The sequence below is a fragment of the Squalius cephalus genome (genome assembly GCF_949319135.1).
Source record: "Squalius cephalus genome assembly, chromosome: 5".
Lineage (NCBI taxonomy): Eukaryota > Metazoa > Chordata > Actinopteri > Cypriniformes > Leuciscidae > Squalius > Squalius cephalus.
In genome coordinates this window covers 39,243,281-39,264,309 of record NC_137126.1, presented here as the reverse complement: position 1 = coordinate 39,264,309, position 21,029 = coordinate 39,243,281, and the positions used below count along the sequence as shown (strand labels likewise).

Here is a 21,029-nt window from a genome sequence, read left to right as displayed (position 1 = left end):
GGTTAGATCTGATATTGCATGCAACACAAGTTCATTTAAATGTCAAAAATCTTTACAACTACCTGAGAGCACAATACCAAGGTCCTTCTTTGGGTCAGACCAGCCCGCTATAGAGAGACTGAGCTACGAAGACTGCCTCTTAAATTTGACATCTTTTATACCTCAGCACACCCAAATACCCAACATTCCAGCCACAGAAAAGGAACCTGGTTGTGTGGAGAATTCGACAGGTCAGCAATCAGGAGCATCTACAACTATTGGTTCAATGACCACAAACAGAGACATCGAATTCACTCCTCGGACAATGCTACAGTCCAGTGACCCAGCTCTTATTGCGGTCCTGGCTGTTCTTTGTGTGCTTACAGGACTGCTGATGCTCACAGTGCTTTTGGTACTGAAGAACATCCTACTCCGAAACTTGAGAGTTGCACCGTTTCCACAGGTTCAAGAAGACATTCGCACAAATTGATAACCTGTATTACAGACAACTTTTTTTGTGTAGAAAAATATGTAGAGAATAATACAAAACAATGGATGATGCAACATTAACATCTAGAGCTTTATTAAGTTTTTACAAGAAATAATACAGCATCAAAGCCCAGGTATCTTTTGGTTTTTGGTGTCACTTTTTTTTGCTTACAAATCACTGCCAAAACTATAATGACCCTCCTGCAAATTTTAAGAAATGTAATTTTTTTTCAAAACCCATACTTTCCTTTTTATAAAGTGTATGAGAATACATTTACAAGCATTTTAGAAGTATACATATAATATTGAGGGCATTTCATGTCAGAGTATGCGATCTTCCGGAAATAAAGTTTATTGCGAATGTGCGTGATTCAGATAGATACAGAAAACAAACTTTAATCCAGAGATCCCTAAAGTCTGTCAATGCAAACCACTTCAAACCAGAAATGCTAAGGCAGTGCACATATGATAGACACTGGCTATTATGTTCATTGCAACCTCAGTCAGGAAATAAACTGCACCATTTTTCTAAGTCACAACAAGAGTGAGTAACAGTGACTTATTGGTGAATTAGGACATTAATTTCGAGCCTCTGCCAACGTCTCCTTGTTGTCCTTCTGTTTGAGCCTGTAGTCTGCTAATGCAGCCTTAATAGCATCTTCTGCAAGCACTGCCAGAAAATAAAAAGATAAAAATAATGAAATTATAAAAACAGCATTTGAGTCCATGTCTTTATTTTGATAACATTAATGTGTTTGCAATCTGAAACAACCATTTAAATACACTTACTGGAGCAATGTAGTTTGACTGGTGGTAGACAAAGTTCTTTGGCAATCTCCGTGTTTTTGATTTTCAGGGCTTCATCAATCTGTACAAGGAAAAGTGGTCATTACAATTGTAGAAACATTTGAGAAAACAAATATGGAGCACAATGAGATAATCTGATCACATTGTGAATGCGCGTGATGGTCTGAGTCACAATGACTCACCGATTTCCCCTTCATCCACTCTGTCGCCAGTGAGCTAGAAGCAATGGCTGAGCCACAGCCAAATGTTTTGAATCTAGCATCCGTTATCTTTCCATTCTCATCCACCTGAACCTGTAAAACAAAAGAGTCAAGTCAATGATGTAAATGATATATATTTATATAGCTCAATATTTTTTTATTATTGAATTAAATTAAGTTATATTAAATATAACTAAATATGTAAAATAAAAAATGTCTTACCTGTAGTTTCATAACATCCCCACATGCAGGAGCGCCTACCAAACCAGTTCCCACGTTCTTGGCATTCTTGTCCAGGGAACCAACATTTCTAGGGTTTTCATAGTGGTCCACCACCTTCAGAAAAATACATGACCACATCCTGGTCATATTTAACAATCAAAGACAATTCATTTGAGGACTGGTGAGAATGGAAATTTACACCAAATGAAAAAGTCCCCTTGACAGATAATGACAGTGACCTTCACAACATAACATTACAGATTATTGATATTTATTGGTAATTATTTTGTGTACTTAGAAAACTAATAATATACAGGCGTATTAACCTGTGGCAGAGTTAAGATACTGAAAGACACCACCGATGAGTTTGTAGGAGAGTTAACGTTACACAAGTGGATTATGAAACCAACTCTAATGTAAATAAATATGAATGAATGTCATTTTAACTCAGTCAAAAATACATAAACCAGCTAATGGCATGATTCTTATACTCAAGCATACTGCCGAATACCTTTAACGTACAATGTTCTGCTGGTTTGTTTACATGCGCAGTTATCTGACATTAGCCTAGCTAGCAACCACGCTGAAACAAAGTTGTTCTCCTAAAACATTAGGAACTACAACTGAATAAATCCTAGTTCAAGTATCAATGGATGGTCAGCCGTAAGACAAGAAGTGATACTTACCTTTTTATGATAAGAGTAGGCGGATTTGAGCTCTGGTAATGACAATGATCTAGTGAAAAGTGCAGAGGCTGCAGAGCGCTTGGCTGCCGCTGCTAACGCCATGATGACTGACTGATTACTGATGCTGCACACACTGGCTCAACTGGCAGGGGGCGCGCTTTACCGAACAACTCATTATACAATTGTGAGATATGTTACATAAGTTACTTTTAAAACTGTATATATTATACATTTCGCCTTTATATACTATTGTATATATAATATTATATATTGTATATATATATATATATATATGCCTTTTAATTAACTTCACTGTTGTTTTGCACAGCACTCAACAACCATAGTTCACTGCATTGCTCATAATTGTAATCATCTTTTATTATAACTAATATACAACCCACCTTTATAATGTATGCAGTTATTTCTACATTCTAGATTTAATGTTACTACTGTTTTGCTCAAAAACAGATCCCAACTCCCCCTCTCTGGATGTAATTTGGGCATTAATACGTGGAGCTAAAAGGTCCAACCACACCCTGAGCATAACTCTGTCCCTCCTCACCCATTAGATCCAGAGAGGAGGAGCTGGACTAGGTCAAGCTCAACCCATGATGTCTAGAGAGGTGGAGCTCCGAGTCTCCGACAAGTTGGAGCTATCACGGAACTCAACCAGCAGGGGGAGCGATTTCACCCTGCACTTAATCATATAATTTATAAATATAATGTTTAGTATGTTTAAATGAGTAATAATATGAAATATTTGACATTTAGCATGCATATCAAATGTGAATATTTAGGAATTTCAATGTATATGTGTTATTACTGCTGTCTGCTGCATTGGACAAAGGCGTGAAAAACATTTAATGTTGACAAACGAAGAGAGTTTCTCAATCCACCACAAAGAATTTAGTTGGAAAGTTGGAACTAACAGTAACAAACGCCAAACTGACAGCGGCCAAATAATGCCTGTAGTCGGGACACGCCCCCCTGTTTTTCCCTCGAGCCCCGCCTTCTGGTTGAACGAGCCCCCTTGTTTTTCGCGCGAGCTCTTGTGTTGTGTGCGCGAGCCCTGCCTGTTTCCAGGCAGATAAGACTCAACATGGCGGCGACGGGTAACGAAGAACAGACGTTGTTGCCAGATATCGAAGAGGAGGCTGAGGGCATGGAGCGAGAGATGGAGTCGGAGGAGGAAGAAGAAGAAGGGATGGGAGTTGAGCATTCCGAGGAGGAAGATGAAGAGAACACGTCTGAGGACGAGCGGGAGAATGAAGCAGAGATCCAGCGGCTGGAGGAGCAGGTGAGAGGAATGAATGAGGCTAACGACTCTCCTCGCATACGCAGCTCTCAAAACACGGCACGAACGACTCTCCTGGGGAGTTTCTGTACATATATTTACCAGAACCCGTTTATTAGAGAGGTCATATATGCTCAACATACCAAATACTTGGCCAGGAGTAATAAAAATACAGAAATGCTTAACTGTTCCAGAGGAATGTGGCTAGCAAAGGCTTTAGTGAGCTAGCGAACACTTCTGCCATGATATTTAATCCCTCTAAACTGCCCCTTCATTTCGCCTCTTTACTTGTTTTCCACCCATATGCAGTCCCAAATGTGTCTATGGAGCTTTGTGTCCTTGCATGTCTAAAGACTTTATGTACAATTTATAAGAATAAAGTTTACTGTTGGAGTGTTTTGATGACGACACGGAGTTCAAACACGCGCCATAGAGCTCATATAGAGGGAGCTGTATGCAACCGAGTTGTCAAGAGAGATGCCTATTAGATGCTGTGGTGATTTTAGACTTGAATCATGATTATTAGACATTAGTTTAGGGTTGCAGACCACATGCTGTAGCAGGAGGCTTTCAGGGGGTGAAGATAATGTTGCACAGCTTTCATGTCCACGTGTTTGCTTTGAGATTCTTTGTGTTGCTCTGGTCTCTTGGGGGTTTGACTTCTGTTTTGGAGTGGAAGATGATTCTGATTTGACGAGCTGTGTACAGCAGATGAAAACAGCAGTGTGGCACAATACAGGGGCTTTCTAGCAAACTGTCTAGCAAGGTCATATTTGATTTCCAGGGAAAGTATGACCTGATCAAATGTATATCTTTGATGCAGTGCAAGTCTCTTATGATAAAAGCATCTTCAAAATGCATGTTATGCCAATTGCATAAAACTTATATAAACTGGTCTTTTACAGCTAGAAAGTATCCAAATACCCTCTAAAATATTCCGACTGACCAGGCTAGAAGATCAGAAAACTAGCTTAGACTCGTTTAAGATTTTTTCAGCATGAGTGTCAGCTTTCTGTGGGATTCTGTTTAAAAAAAAAAAAACTTTGTTTCCATGATAAATGCACAGGCTATGGCCTTGCATTGAATTGTTCCATTCTGAATTCATTTCTGACCATCATAAATGGATGAAAGACGGTGATTTGCATGGAACAGTAGTCAAGTCCCTGTTCAACAACAACCATGCAACAGCTGTAATGCCAAATTTGCCAAGTGTGTCTGATCTCTACACCAATCAGCCAGTTTCTGTTTTGTTATAATGCATAAGAAAGCCGAGAACAAAGTTTAGCTGTTCCCTGCAAAATATAGTGGATCAAAAACCAGTCACATTATCTGATTTATTTTTTTAAGTCCTACAGATATTTGCTCTCCGTGGGAAGTGGAACTGTTCCAGTGTCTCCCACTCTTGCGTGATAGACTACAGTGAATGCCTGCCTTGTCTAGATGAATCTTTAGCCATCCCACCCAACCAAATGTATTGGTTAAATGTTTGGAAAAAATCAAGCAAGAATCTGTGCTGATGAAGTAATGCAGTTTAGAAGACATTATTTAGTTCATACCTTGCATACTCCCTTAAGCGTTGCAATCATGTGATATTTTGTGTATATGCCTTCCATTTAAGCGTTTTCTTTGAGCAATGTAATTTCATATTGATGCATTTATAATGAAGGATATTAACATGTTTACTGATATTAAACTTTTGTAGGTCAACTTATACAGGATACTTTCTAGGGGCTTTTGCACCGGGTAGTTATAAGAACTAGCCACCAGAGTAGTCCCCCAGAACAAAATTCCTGCTCAGCAGAAAAAAAAAACGTCATTCAAGTGTGTGAATAGCGATTGGTGCTCTGCCTTTTTAAAGCAACATGAACCCCAATTCCACTGTATCTTTCTCTCTTCAGACTGTTGACCGTCTGAACAAGCCCGTCTTATATGTTCCTCGCCATAGAAAAGCACCTCTTCACCGGACGGCGTCACAAGCTGTTCTGCCGTTTTCCGGCAAAAAGACGTATAAGCTTCTGAGCTTGTGAGGCGCCGTAAAAAGAGCTCATTGCATCCACTGATTATATATTGTTCACAAAAAGCATCACTTAAAATTGACATTTTTTATTTAAATTAAAAGTTATGTTCTGATCTATTATTTTAACTTACTGTTATATTTTTCAATGGGCCAAAGGCATTACAAAGTTAAATCTTTTGCAGATGTTTTTCATTGCAAGTTGTTCAGTTTAAATTTTTACTGTTTTTATATATATTTTTAGTGAAATTATTTGGTATTCAAAGTTGGTGGTGGGGGTGCCATATTTTTTAAAGGGGGTGAGTGTGACCAAAACAATTTGAGAACCAAACCACTGATGTAAACTGTTTGCATGGCTTTTTAAAAAATGCCGGGTGCCATTGTTTTGCATGTGTTTGTCCAATCAATATTCACTTACGTCACTGGTAGTTCCTATTGTGCTGGGTTAGACCCTACTCTGAAGTAGGAGCTAATTCAGTCCCCCCAAAAGGCATTTCTATAGCTAAAATCATTGCCAGTTCCTGCGACCAGAAAAGTAGTTATAGAGGTTGAACGAGCCTGGAAACAGGCAGGGCTCGCGCACACAACACAAGAGCTCGCGCGAAAAAAAGGGGGGCTCGTTCAACCTGAAGGCGGGGCTCGAGGGAAAAAACGGGGGAGTGTCCCGACTACAGGCATTATTTGGCCGCTGTCAGTTTGGCGTTTGTTACTGTAGTTCCAACTTTCCAACTAAATTCTTTGTGGTGGATTGAGAAACTCTCTTCGTTTGTCAGTAGTTATAGAAACAATGAAAATGTTCCTTTGGTGCGAAAGCCCCTTTTGTGAATCAAGATTGCAGTTGTATAATATTTTGTAAATACCATGTGAATCTCAGAAAACAAAAGTCAACAACCTGTGTCCCATTTCTACAGCTGTCAATCAACGCATTTGATTACAACTGCCATGTGGACCTGATCAAACTTCTGCGGCAAGAAGGGAAGCTTCACAGACTGCGCAAGGCCAGGCAGAAGATGAGTGAACTCTTTCCTCTCACTGAAGGTGGGACATCCTTATTTTGTTTCCCTCTTCTGTTTTTTGTTCTCTTTGTGTGCCTTGTGCGGTGGCCAGAGTTTTAGTGAAAGGACAGCTAGTGGTTTTAGAGTCCTGGCTATTTTGTGAATTTGTTCTTGAGGTTTGAATACACATCACTCTCCAGGAAAGTTGCTTTCCAGAAACAGGACTGAGCAACCTTGCAAGATAACAATTCGTTTGAATTGTGATAGTGATTCGTATTGATTTACTTGACATGATAACGAGAGTGTGTTAAAAGCGCTGGGCAGCAATAGGGGAGAAACCTTTGAAAGTGCAATTAGAAAATGAGTTGGTGTATATAAGGAATTTTTTAACCAAAATATGAAGTCTTTAAACGTGTATGTATTTACAGTCTGTAAATACATATGTATGTGTTACAAACAAGTGATGATATGGCTATTGCGTGCTATGTTTGACTGAATATGTTTGGTGGAACAGAGATTTGGCTGGACTGGCTTAAGGATGAAATTCGCCTAACAGAAGACGAATCGGAACGCGAGAAAGTCTACGAGCTGTTTGAGAGGGCTGTCAACGATTATGTGTGTAAGTGTGGCTTAATTATGTTCATAATCTTCAGTTCTTAGAAACAGGTTTAATTTGGTCAAATTTTGTAGTGTTTTCTAAGTGTAATATTTTTGTTGAAGTGTTTGAGCTGACTGTAAAACGCATTCAGTTACCACCAATAATCTGATAAAGAACATGTAATTACTTCTGAATTGTAAGATGGATTGTTTTGAGATAAACCTGTGCTGGGGGATTTAAAAAAGCTGCTGTTAAAGTTTAACCCATTCACAGGTCCAGAGATCTGGTTGGAATATGTGCAGTACTCCATTGGGGGAATGGGAGCTCAGGGAGGGATTGAGCGTGTTCGGTCCATCTTTGAGAGGGCACTGACTGCAGTGGGTGTACACGTGACTAAAGGAGCTTCAATCTGGGAGGCCTACAGGGAGTTTGAGATTGTTATTCTCTCAACAGTACAGGTATGTACTCTGGGTTCCTACTTAGATTTATTACAGAATATCAGCGTGGCATTAAGGTGGCTGTCAAAATAGCCAAACTGAAAGGCCTGTTATTAAATATCACATGAATAGTAATGAGAAGTTAGAATTTGTATAAATATCTTAAACGATTGCAGTTTTTTTGTATCGTATTGGTGTTTTAACCCCCTCTTTCTTGTTCAGCCTCCTCCTGGCAGCGTTCCATCACAGGAGCAGCAGGAGCTGTTGAACGCCCAGCTCGACCGCATACACACACTCTTCAGGCGGCAGCTAGCTGTACCTCTGATGGGTGAGAGCTGCTCTGTTTCTCTCCTCTCACTCCTTCAGTCCTTCACTTTCCCATTCTTTCTAGTCTCTTTCTCTTTCCAGTGTTGGAATGAATTATCGGAAAAACTTATCCACAGGCGAAAGGTTCGGGAGAACGGATGCTGAAAGAATTTAGACTATGAATATAAGATTGCGCAATTTGGCAGAAATAAAATAAACTGAGAACAACATGTCTAGACTGAAGTGAAATCTGGTCAGATGGTATTGATTAAGACTTGAGTTACAAATAAAATTGACCGTTGCATGTGGTTTCCTTTCATGTACGTTTCTTAAAGCCAAGTAGTATAGGTTCTGTCAAGAAGACACCAGTGCTGGCAGACACTGTAACACAGGCTAGAGACAGGAGAGACAGGAGCAGCCTGCAGATAGCCAGATGGTCTGGTTTTGTGAGCAGGGGTTTTTTTTTTTCCTTGCCGGCTGCTTTTGGCACCGGAGATGCGGTGGAGAAAGGGATGATCACATCCCACTCAGCTAAGAGAGCCAGATTACAGATTGGGTTTTCGTACAGCACGGCTCATGTTTCTATTGCCCTATTTCTGCGTCATAAAATTTCCTTGTAGTGGTGACATAGGTGAGAAATGCAGTAGTAACAGAAAGACTATTTCAAAGCATCTTTGAAACAGAACAGAACTGTGAAAAGGTTTTGAAGGCTGAAATATCTGGATGCTTTGTTTCTCATGTTTATATGTTAACATTGTGTCGTGTAGATATGGAGGGAACGTATGCGGAGTACTCTGACTGGGCTGATGATGGCGTACCTGAGACGGTCACACACCAGTACAGACGTGCCCTGAAACAGATGGAGAAATGCAAACCTTACGAGGAGGCTTTGGTAACTATTTCTGATTTTCCATCATAATTTAATGCAAAATGATTGGTTATGATTTTAAAATCTTTTATAGTGGTAACCTGCTTACAGCCAAAATCAGTCTTCACAAGTGTAATTTAGAGATTCTGAATGAATAAACCATCTGTGGTAATGAAAGCTCTTTGTCCACAAACATATGCTAATCAACACTATACTTTCACCCATTCAGGATAAGTCAACTTGAAATCTCAATTTAATCTTATTATTTACTTTATTACACATTTCTGGTCTTTTTTGTTTTCTTGTTTCTTCTTTTTATTCCTAGTCTTTCATCAAACATTAAAGACTTAAACCATCTCTGAAACAACTTCCTTTTTGGCTGACATCACTAAGGCTGCTTAACCAAATTGGTATTGGCGGCAGTCCTCCATAATTGACTGCAAAACCTGAACACTTTTCACCATTTAATTGATTCCCAGAGGACAAAATCAAGTCATGCTCTACCTTTTTTTTCCTACTTTGAATATCCTGTTTTTCTTTGGACATTTAGCACATTAGAGAAAAAAAATGGCTATGGGTAGCTAAGGTTGACTTTAAAGCTTGTAGACCTCAACCTGACAAATACATAAACTAATCAGTGGTGACCCTATTTGTGTAGCAGTGCAGCATTAACATGTAGATGCTATTATTTATACTATGCATATTTTCATATTCAACAAATAATTCACTAAAGTCACAAGAGAAACTGAAATCAGAAAACAAATTCAACCTAACTAGTGCTGTTACCATAGAAAGTGGAGAATGTGCCATGCTCCCAGAAAGTAGAAGTAATTTTTAATAGTGAGCAGAATTGCACTGCACTTATTTTAAATTAAAGCACCCAGTCACTAATTATAATTAAACTCTACAATAATCATTTCAGTGCTCTTGCACTCTTTTAATTAGAACAGATGTAATTTCCCTGTATGGCTCTTTTTTTCTGTTAAATTCAAACTGTTATTTCTCTTTTGTGCTTTCTAATGCTGTTCTTTTTGATGTTCTAGCTGGTCTCTGAAACTCCAAAGCTGGCAGAGTATCAAGCGTACATAGATTTTGAGATGAAGGAAGGGGATCCAGCCCGTGTCCAGATTATATTTGAGCGAGCACTGGCGGAGAACTGCCTTGTGCCAGACCTGTGGATCAAATACAACACGTATCTGGTGAGTGACTTGCATAAGCACACGTCCCCCTTTACCCAGCAGCCCTTCGCACAGCTCACAAAATGAATGTGCATCTGCACATGTGCCTGCCCCACACCTCCCTCCGTTTATTCAGGAACATATTAATTGCTTTAATGGGATGGTAATGAGATGCACAAGCCACAAACGCGTAACAGCGCAGTTGCAGCTGAGAACACATTAGAGAGCCAGCACCTCACCAGATGGAGGGAGGGAGAGGGGGAAAACAGTGAGTTAACGAGATAGAAAGAGAGATGGTGGAAGGCGCGTAGGGGGAGAAAAATAAGACAGAGAAGGGGAGAGAATGACACCTCCCCATATTAGCAGCCAAAGCTTCTATCCATTTGGGCTTTCTGATTCAACGACTGAAATTAATGAACTTCTGCATTAAGGGCTATGGGCTGGAGTGTGTTAGTGGAACTCATTCAGGCGGTTGAATTCCTGGCAGCTATGGATGTGTGAAGTAATTAAATCAAGCCTCCATACTTGTACTCTCTTAGGTGATTAAATTGAGATGCTATTTAACTAAATTATATGCACCCCACACTGTGAGTCACAGAGCTGCTTTGCCTAATGGATATAGGGGGTTATTACTTGGTTTTACAAAGTGCTGTATTGTATCTAAAGCCTTCTACGTGACCAATGACCTGCACCACTTCAGGAACGAGTGTTAGATCCGTTTCCATAGTGAAATGGAATCTTTATTTCTTTCTTACTAATACCCGTGCACCATCTATTCAGAGTATTCGGCTATAGTTTTATCTGTGGAGTAGTCTTGTACGCTTCAAAGAACGTTGCTACCATGATTGATACTTCAACAGATATCCACATTCAGTCTTTGATGAAACAAAAACAGAAGAGCAGTGAGCAGATGTTGAGTTGACGTAGGATGTGCAAAGCAAGGATTTTATTCATCTCTCCCGTTTGTAAAGCCATTATTGCATTTTACTGAATGGTTATTGATGTAAGGCAATTTCCCACAGACCGATTTGTCTTGGCTGTAGATTAAACCTCTTTTACAATGGAGGAGTGATTCCCTGCTGAATGTCTCCTTTAGCCTGATGCTACATGTAATTTTTGAGCAGCAGACGTGCTTGTAAATGGGTTGGCAGGAAAACAGCAGTGCTGGATTGGACGGGGAATTATGATCATTACAGAAAACTCATCACACACACCACCTGCTCTTCCTGAAGCATATTCAGTGGCTTTGGTGTGGAAGACAAAAAGGCTCAAGACCTTTTCTGTACATTTAAACAAGCAATGCTGTATTCATATCTTGATTTTACGTATCTATAAATCTGAATTTTGGTTGTATTTTGACTTCAGTTGTGTAATATTCAGGTGTGAATTTGCTTGTCATTCATCCTGATGTATATTTGTTTCAGTCTCTGCAATTCTGTTAAGTTGGAAAAATCAGGCACACAACGTAAAGTTGCAGTCATGTTTGTAGAACAAAAGTATAGTTTTTCTCATTTCCTCTGCATTTGTTTGAAACAAGCCTCATTTCTGGTCTTTTTACCCGTTACATCCACGATATGTTAATAAATAGGACAGCTTTGAAACAGGATTTTGAACTTTCCCTTTGATATATATTTTTTAAATGTTCAGTTGAAAATTTTCTAAATTCACAGGCAGAAGGTTTAGGTGATAAACTATCATTTTTGTGTTTGAGTCAAATAGCTGCTCTTGGTGGATGTTGCTTGGTCACTCACACCTACTCTCTACACCTACTGCAACAAAAAAAAAAAAAAAAGATTTGCTCATAATTTTTTTTTTTTTTTTTGTTCTACCTCAGGATCATCAGTTGAAAATAAAAGATCTAGTGTTATCTGCTCATGAGCGAGCCGTCAGGAACTGTCCCTGGACCATGAGCCTGTGGAAAAGCTATCTTTTGGCTTTAGAGCGGCATGGGACAGACCATCAGACAGTGACAGGTACTCGTTTCAGTCATTTCTGTGTCATCAAATGTTGTGATTTAGAACAGGGTTCCTATTGTCATGGAAAAAATCTATATAGTGAATTTAACTTTCTTAGATTATGCTCAGTTCTAAATATAAAATAGTATATATTTGTGTGCAATCTCTATGAAATAATGACAAAAGGTGTGGGAACACTGTAATGTTGAATCCATTTATGAATGACAAAAACCTTTTGCAGGAATAGAAAAAATTTTAACATGCAAAAATATGTCCTTAGATGTGTTTGAAAAGGCCTTGAATGCAGGATTCATCCAGGCGACTGATTATGTAGAAATCTGGCAATCTTATTTGGACTACTTGAGGAGACGTGTTGATTTCAGCAAAGGCAAGACCATATGCTTTTCTTTTCTGCCCTTTTTTCTGATGTATTCTTACATTCTCAAGTTTTGGTCCACAGTCACAGCTGATATCAGATGAGTGAATCTGGTGATTTTACTATTGATGGATTTGTTGATCATTGCAGAGTGGAGCAGGGAGTTGGACGAGCTGCGGGCAGCTTTTGCACGCTCCCTTGATTACCTGAAACAGGATGTAGAAGAGAGTAAGTATCTTGTCTGATTTTATGAGGTATGAGAGCAGACTTAGTAGAAAGAAATATTTAACTACTGTCTCACTTCTTCTCAGGGTTCAGTGAAAGTGGAGATCTGTCCTGCACAATAATGCAGATCTGGGCAAAGATAGAAGTGAGGAAACACTATACCATTGCATCTGTCCATCCTCCATTAAGTAATGTCATTCTGCTGACTGCTTGTGTCTGTTTGTTCCAAACAGGCCTTACACTGTAAGAACATGCAGAAGGCCCGTGAACTGTGGGACAGCATAATGACAAAAGGGAATGCAAAATATGCCAACATGTGGTTGGAATATTACAACCTGGAAAGGTCAGTAATTTTCATCCGTTTGTGCAACAAGTCATATGTTTTTGCTTCTGTTGAAGAACAAGATTCTCTTTGAATAATTCTCAAATCATGCTGGATAATGTGATCAGCTGGTTTTACACAAACTTGTGGAGTTTATGCAGCTTGTTGTGGCAAAAGGGAGCAACCCAAATACTAAAATATTCTGAAATTCACGTTCATTTGAGGGGAAAAAATGTGTAGAGTCTTAGACTTTTGGACCCCACAGTATTTCTGGAAGCTGTTAAAGCAGTGGTTTTTACCCAGGGTCTTGGCAAACTTCCAAGTGGGGTGTGCAATAATATTATTGGTTAATATAATTTTTCACTGGCTGTGTGACCTTGGTTATATCAACAGAAAAATCAGTTCAATTTTAAAGATTGAGCAAGTTATTACATTTTATGCAAATAAACATTTGTTTGTTTTATCAGAATAATGTGTGCTAATAGATAAAACATTTTTCTATTCGACTCTAGTAATCACGTTTATATTAATTTAATTACTTAAATATTTACTGAGGAGAATACTTAACCATGAGCATTTAATATATAGCTATAGGCTATTATAGAAATATAGCCTATTCCGCACTCAAGCAGAGCTTTGGTTCATTTTTGTGACGCGCTCCAGTTCACAGACCGAGATGGCAGAAAGCGCATCCCGTTTGTTTTCTTTATTTTACAAAGGCACCCAATGTTTTCTTGTTATTGTGAGTCTACAAAAAATAAAAGTAGAGTTTTGAATTATGTATTTAGCTATAGTTTAGCTTCCATACTCCGCTCAAACACTTGGATATGTGCCTAATAATAGCACACATTTATCTAGGTTAAAGGGAAACATTTGACATTTTTTAATATAATTCCGATTGATTTTATCTGAAAGAAGAATGTCATATACACCTAGTATGGCTTTAGGGTGACTAAATCATGGGCTAATTTTCATTTTTGGGTGAACTATCCCTTTAATGTTTCAAATAAGTCATATTTGAGGTCGTTGGATAATAGGGATGAACGTTTGGATTTCCTGCCTGGCATACTGTAGTTACCACAAATAACCGATGTTCAGGATCTGTCCCTCACGGACTACGTGACTTGATTAAATTTTATGAAAACAAACATTTGTTTGTTTTATCAGAATAATGGGTGCTAAGAGGGCTGCCCCTGACTTAGCCCTAGCTAATAAGTTGTTGAGGATTGAGGTTATTTTAATTTATTTTAATTGCTTGTATGCTTGTTGATCAGGTCCTATGGAGATACTGTTCACTGCAGGAAGGCTCTTCACAGAGCTGTACAGTGTACATCAGACTACCCTGAGCATGTGTGTGATGTCCTGCTCAACTTTGAAAGAGTGGAGGGTGAGTTTAATTCATGCATTATATAGGGCTGGGCGATATGGCTGAAAACTGTATCACGATATAAGCGTTTCATATCGGTCGATATCGATAATTATTGATTTTTTGTATGACCTATTTAAAATAAGGACAAGAAGAAAAATATATTACATTTAACATTTTTATTTTAAACTTAACCTTCCTCTGATTATAATCCCCTCAGTTATAAAGCAGGGATGCAAACACATGTATGGGCAAAAAAGAGAGAGGTTATCGAAGCCCTCGCCCCACGGCAGATATCCAGATACTTACATAATTGTGATGAATTTAATCCTTTGTAAGTTCTCATTTTGCAGTGTAAGATTACAGTTAACACCTTTAAAAATTACATAAATGTATGATGTATTTTTATTAAACTTAGTGAGTGTATCAGCAGCAAAAAGTAATTCTTGAAAAAAATCTGCAGAGTAATTTTATAAAATATAAACATGTTTATAAAAACAAATAGTATTATAAATAGTACAAATAATATTACTATTAGTACTCTTATAAAGTTCAATCAGTCAATCATACATTTCAAAATTTTATATTTATATATGAAATGTCAAGAATTCAGAAGTGTATTTATATAGCCTACGCTACACTACACAGAAATAATACACAATTAAATTATGCTTATTTTAAATGTATTGAGCAGGCTAAGTATAAAAAAAATATAGGCTTTTAATAATCTTTCAGTGCGCAAAACCATGATAATATGAAACGCTTCAAACAGAGCGCGTATGCGCATCGCGGGTGCAGAATGATGTGCTCAAAGCAACATGGAGTCACAGCAAATGTGCGCATTTAAAAGTTCACGGCACAAAGCGAAGAAATGTCGAGCGCACAAATCTTAGTGTATATCTGTCCAACAGTTTATTGATCATTTGTTTCTTCAAGAGTTTTAAATTCCAGTTATTTGTTGTATCCAGTTATATGCCGATTCATTCATAGTCCTTGTGCTGTGTGTGATCTAACAGGCTCACGGTAGCGAGTCGTTTAAAAACAGCAACAAACTCCAACAAAATAAAGTCATTTTATGCAAATCCACAGCCTTTTCTCTACAGATCAAGCATTATAATGTGAATATATCATATTGGAGAGAGTTTTACCGTGCATCCTGCTGTAACCGGAAGAGGCGCGTGCGCTGTTTGAATAACGTTACTGAATGGAGAATGACTGACAGCCGCAGAGGAGGGAAAACGAGTTTCCGTAAACTGTAATGATGTAACCTGGTGTCAACATTGCTAGGTTACCAGAGAGTGAGTGCTTTTGTTCATGGAACCAAACTTGCTTCACAATCTCGGATTTCTTCCGGCGGAAAAAAAAAAAATATCGAACGTTTTATCGAACGCATTTTTTATTGATATTGATTACGTGTCTATCGCGATACATATCGCTATCGTTTTATCGCCCAGCCCTAGCATTATATATATACTGCTGTTTATGTGGGTGTCCAGCTTTGAGTGTTTATGTGGGTTTTGTCTCTCACAGGCTCTCTGGAAGACTGGGATGCTGCAGTACAAAAAACAGGGACCAAACTCAACAGAGTCAATGAGCAGAGAGCAAGAGTCAGTCCTATAACTAGCCTTTTTGGAATTTTCTCCAAACTTGGCATACATTTAAATTTCATTTATACCCTTTTTCCTGTTAAAAATAACAGAAGTATTTAAGCATTTAGATATATGTATGTATCATGTTTGAGGCATCTGGCAGGAAGCTCACCATGTAGAAATGTAATTTTTAATGTTTAGAAATGAGCCATCTATATGCTGTTTCTGCAGGTGGCTATAAAAGAGGCTAACATAGCCAGACAAGAGGAGGAGAAAGCTGAGCAAAGGAGGAAAGCCAAGGCAGATAAAAAAGGCCAAAAGAAGAGCCAGAAAGCAAACAGAACAGGGGATAAACGGAAAGCTGAAGACGATGGCGAGGAGGAATGGGGAGAGGAAGCAGGTGTGGATGGAGAGCTTTAGATTCTATAATTCTGTTAAGTATATATATTTAAAAAAAATCTGTTTTCAGAGAAGTTTGAGGTTATTTCCATTTGTAAAAGCTAACAGTGTGGTTCAGACTTTGGCTGCAGTGACATATCAAATATGTGCAGAGCTGCCATCCAAGAGGCTCAGAGGGGAGGGGGACTTTGGCAGCACGGCCACAGAGGAGCTCATGGAGACAGAAAGCGGGCTTTTCGGCCGACGAGCTCCACCACCGCGTAAAACTGAGCCTCCTGGTTTCCGTAAGAACCAGCAGAGAGCGCCCGAAGCACAGCGAGAACCCCAGGACGTGTCAAAGGAGCAGCGCAAAGACGAAAATAGTGTGTTTGTCAGTAACTTGGCCTTTAATCTGGAAGACCCCGAGGGCAAGCTGCGAACATTGTTTAAGGGTTGTGGGACAGTAGAGCAGGTGAGGCTCGTGTATACACCAAAAGGTGTGTTTAGAGGCTATTGCTACGTGCAATTTGAGGACCGGCTAGCTGTACCTGAGGCACTGAAACTAGACAGGCAGGAGGTGGATGGGCGGCCCATGTATGTGTCTCCTTGTGTGGACAAGAACAAGAATCCTGATTTCAAGGTATGTAGACTGTATACTTCTGAATTTTTGGTGTTTCCACATCATCCCTATGTTCAAGTAAACAATTAGTGCATTCCCTTTGACGAGCATTGGTTGACTTTTTTAAAATGTTAATCATTTTTATAACAATGTCTTCCTGGCAGGTTTTTAAGTACAACACGTCAATGGAGAAGCACAAGATCTTTATCTCGGGCCTGCCATACACCTGCACTAAAGAGACACTGGAGGACCTCTTTAAAGAACACGGCACAATCAAAGCCATCCGGCTAGTCACCAACCGTTCAGGCAAACCCAAGGTTTGTAGGTCTCTATCACCAACATGAATACAAAACACGACTGTCCCAGTATTAAGTAGTAATACCTGAAAGAAGAATCTCCAAGCTGATATTACCAGAATATATTACTCATGTCCAAAAGTTAAAAAACTTCTCTCCACAGTAATTTATGTGTGTGCTCTGTAGGGTTTGGCATATGTGGAATATGAGAATGAGGCACAGGCCTCACAGGCTGTGCTGAAGATGGACGGCACCATGTTGGAGAACTTCACACTCTCTGTTGCTATTAGCAACCCCCCAAGAAGGAATATGGAAGAGAAAGCAGCACCTAGTCGAATCCTGGGGGCAACAATGCAAAGGCAACCTCAGGGAGCGTAAGTACTTGAATGCGGCTGGTCACGTGTTGGATTTCTGCTTGAAGCCAAGACCACAGTTTTACTAACATTCACTAAGCCCCATGTCTCCAGAGAAAATATTTTTGTTGTTGTTTTGTAATATTTGATCTGGGAAAGAAAAAGAGGTTTCAGCTGCCTGTTTAACTATAAACTGTAACTATCTTGTAGGGCTGAGCGAATAATCGCATTAAAACAAAATTGTGATATGACATAGTGATTATCAAATCACAAAGGATGCAATTTAATTAAATAAATGTATGCGCTGTGTGTTTCAGAGTGAAGTGGCATTTTCGTTTTCTCACAGCGCTTGCAGAGATGAATTTATGTGGAGCAACATTTACTGCGAACTGAGTTGCTCTGAGTTTGGGTCGCTTATAACATGCATTTAGGAACAACATGTGCCAACCATTTTACCAGATTTGTAAAGAGAAGCGCTTATAAACCTGTTGCTGTAAGCTCCCCCTAAAATAAAATTGTTTCTTAAATACTCTGTTACAGTGAAATATTACAATACATATTTATTTTGTTTAATATATTTGTATTTAATAATTATATTGATCATAATTAAAATAATTATAATTATTATTATTTAATAAATGTATATCTTTTAAAAATTGGGCAGATTTTTCAGACTCACAAATTTTTTTTAAAGGTCCCGTTCTTCGTGATCCCATGTTTCAAACTTTAACAACATTACACACTAACTAGAGTATATAATATCTGTAAAATTATAAAGCTCAAAGTTCAATGCCAAGCGAGATATTTTATTTAACAGAAGTCGCCCACAGTGAACTACATCCCTCTACTTCCTGCTTTAGTGACGTCACTAGAACAGTTTTTTGACTAACCTCCGCCCACAGGAATACACAAAAAAAGGGGGCGTGGTCTTGTTGCGCTCCCACGGAGAAGAGGAAGAGTTGCGTTTGTAGAGTGTGTTTGTCGCCATGTCGTCGAGACGCTGTTATTTTCATCCCGGAGTCCAATCACCTTTGTTTGGCCTTCCCAGGGACGCTGTACTTAGAGATCAATGGTTACAATTTATGCGCATGCCTCTCCACGTTATGGTAAGAGGCGTGACCTTTCCGGGCAACGTGCGCTAAGCTGCTGTCGAATCACAACACAGGAACCGCTGGCACAATCAGAACTCATTACGTATTTCTGAAGGAGGGACTTCATAGAACAAGGAAGTCATCAGCCCGTTCTTAGGACAGTGAAAACAGCGGTATACAGATAAGTAAATTGTGTGAAAAATACTGTTTTTTTTACACGCGAAACATGAACACATGTTATATTGCACACTGTAAACACAATCAAAGCTTCAAAAACACACGAAAAACGGGACCTTTAAATCAAATTTTAAATCTTTTTTTTTTTTTTCAGAAAACCCACAATTAAATTTTCCCCTCCCAAATTTTTCAGCCCTAACATCATGTGACAAAGCCTCTGTGTTTAACATCCTACAGTTTTCCAATTTTCTTTTCACAGTCCTGATTTACTGAAAACATCAGTTCTTTCTCTTTTCAACATTATTATTTCTTTTCAGAAGGGGAAAAGGACGCACTCAGATCTCTCTGCTGCCACGCTCTCTGTACCGACAGAGCGCTCCAGATGCCAAAGCGGAGAACGGGACCGTTTCTGTACCACATGCCACAGTGACAGATGGAGTGCACGGAGGACCTGGAACCACAAGCCTGGACACACAAACCAAGTCTCTGTCCAATGAGGACTTTGCCAGGATGCTGCTCAAAAAGTGAAATTGTATGCAGATAACACAAGAGGAATACCTGCCTTCTGACAGAAAGCCATGCTGTGTCCTTACGAAGTCCGGCGGAGAAACAGCGTTTTAATTTAGCCAACTTTCTGTAAATACGTGACCACCCTAGATATATAATTAAACTATTTTAACACCTAATCAATGGAGATGTGAGCTGTATTGTTTTCTTTCAATTCTTAGTAATAAAGAAAGGGGGCAGATTTCAGATTTTGTCAGCAAGTATTTTTTTAACAGGATGTTAAAACGGATGATGTGAACCATTGTTTTAAAAGGTATATGCAAGAACATTTAATTTGAAAATACATGATGCATCATAAGTTTCAACACAGCTTAATTTCTCAATAGGTCCCTTTGGGGCAGCTGATCTGTAGATGCGTCCTGCACCTCTGCCTTGTCAAAGCAAACAAAAATATAAAGATCAAAACCTTTATTTTATATAATATCTCAACTGCATGTTGTATAAATAATTTATTTGCAGTATCACGACCATTTGAAAACCAACTATTTTGCATGTGTAGATTTACAACATACTTCTGTAATGTCTTCATCAAAGCTCTAAATGAAGATTTAATAGGGTAATAGATGATCTTGTCAGCAAATAAAATCCAGCACCTTGCCAACAACACATTTGTGTCTAAGAGGTTCAACTTTGGTGTTTATTAGACTGCAGCGCTTGATTTAAAAGACGTGTCCTGTCCTGGAAATTAGTAGATTCTATTTACCGAGTTTTATCACACATTTTTGTATTTTCTCCAAGAGTCTTGTTTAACTGCTGACACAGCTTGTAAACCTGCCTTACCTTGTGTACTCAATAATGGTCTGAAGGTTAAAGCTTGCGCTCCACAGCCAGATTCAAGTCAACATTCAGTGTAGAACCTTAGATTTCACATGCGTACGTGGTCATATTCAAAGGGCTGGCTGAGCACGATAGTTTTACAACCTATTTGGACCTTTCCTGAAGTTGAATCTATGCAGCTGTATATCGCTAGAACCTTCCACTACGAGTTCACCTGATTGTGAACCCATCATATACTGTATTGTATATATATACACAACATGTATCATCTAAAATGTCCTGGATATTAGTATTATTTACTGGTTTTGATGGCAATGATGGACTTGTGTATTTCATCCACTATTAAACGTTAAGCTGTGTATTTCTTTAAACTGCAGTGTTCTACACTAGACAGTTCCCTCCTGCATTGTTCTTTTGATTGTGTTTGATTCTTGTTCAACCCCTCAATGGTTGGCCATAGTTTTGTAAAACATTTGTATATTTTGAACGAAGTAAAAAAAAAAGAAAAAAAAAAGTAGCTCTATATATTTGCGTTTGATCACCACAGTGGCCTAAAGTAGTGATTGAGAGAAAAAAAAAAAAAAGTGCTGTTACAATGTCTTGTTCCACACTAAAAATAATGAAAACATAGAATACATGTATTGAATTGTGCACTTTCTTGATTTGGTTAAAACTCTTATTTGATTATAGATTGGTCATTTTTATTTACCACGTCAGTGTCATCTTTAGGCACTCAATAATTTCTAATAATGCTCTTCTTGTATTTTCTGTGTTGCTCAAGTTGTATGTAGTCATATGGTTTCATTTTATTTGATCCTTTTTGTTTTAAGGCCTAAATTGTTTAATGAAGCAATTAAATGTATGT

At 38.6% G+C, this 21,029-nt stretch overlaps 2 protein-coding genes across 2 annotated transcripts; one reads left to right on the top strand and one right to left on the bottom strand.

Annotated features, from left to right (window-relative positions):
* Positions 1 to 540: 540 nt before the first annotated feature.
* iscua (iron-sulfur cluster assembly enzyme a) lies at positions 541 to 2,622 on the bottom strand. The gene is made up of 5 exons (XM_079873135.1): positions 2,384 to 2,622; positions 1,698 to 1,811; positions 1,458 to 1,568; positions 1,258 to 1,336; positions 541 to 1,138 (listed from the first exon to the last, which is right to left on the bottom strand). Exons 1-5 carry the CDS (start codon positions 2,483 to 2,485, stop codon positions 1,047 to 1,049), a joined length of 498 nt encoding a protein of 165 aa, XP_079729261.1. The 5' UTR covers positions 2,486 to 2,622; the 3' UTR covers positions 541 to 1,046.
* A 782-nt stretch (positions 2,623 to 3,404) lies between these two features.
* sart3 (spliceosome associated factor 3, U4/U6 recycling protein) lies at positions 3,405 to 20,678 on the top strand. Its single transcript, XM_079873106.1, has 19 exons — positions 3,405 to 3,680; positions 6,603 to 6,729; positions 7,201 to 7,305; positions 7,558 to 7,742; positions 7,944 to 8,049; positions 8,795 to 8,919; positions 9,939 to 10,094; positions 11,908 to 12,046; positions 12,309 to 12,416; positions 12,555 to 12,632; positions 12,716 to 12,774; positions 12,863 to 12,972; positions 14,226 to 14,338; positions 15,848 to 15,924; positions 16,138 to 16,306; positions 16,458 to 16,924; positions 17,068 to 17,220; positions 17,386 to 17,573; positions 19,138 to 20,678. Exons 1-19 carry the CDS (start codon positions 3,483 to 3,485, stop codon positions 19,346 to 19,348), a joined length of 2,874 nt encoding a protein of 957 aa, XP_079729232.1. The 5' UTR covers positions 3,405 to 3,482; the 3' UTR covers positions 19,349 to 20,678.
* Positions 20,679 to 21,029: the final 351 nt, after the last annotated feature.

Excerpts from the sequence above, each read along its gene's own strand:
- sart3 (XM_079873106.1), top strand. The coding sequence starts at position 3,483 with ATGGCGGCGACGGGTAACGAAGAACAGACGTTGTTGCCAGATATCGAA. Across the intron at positions 6,730-7,200 it reads ACTCTTTCCTCTCACTGAAG|AGATTTGGCTGGACTGGCTT; the intron begins GTGGGACATCCT and ends TTGGTGGAACAG. Across the intron at positions 17,221-17,385 it reads ACCGTTCAGGCAAACCCAAG|GGTTTGGCATATGTGGAATA; the intron begins GTTTGTAGGTCT and ends TGTGCTCTGTAG.
- iscua (XM_079873135.1), bottom strand. The coding sequence starts at position 2,485 with ATGGCGTTAGCAGCGGCAGCCAAGCGCTCTGCAGCCTCTGCACTTTTC. Across the intron at positions 1,337-1,457 it reads AGTGGATGAAGGGGAAATCG|ATTGATGAAGCCCTGAAAAT; the intron begins GTGAGTCATTGT and ends TTCCTTGTACAG. Across the intron at positions 1,139-1,257 it reads AGTCAAACTACATTGCTCCA|TGCTTGCAGAAGATGCTATT; the intron begins GTAAGTGTATTT and ends ATTTTCTGGCAG.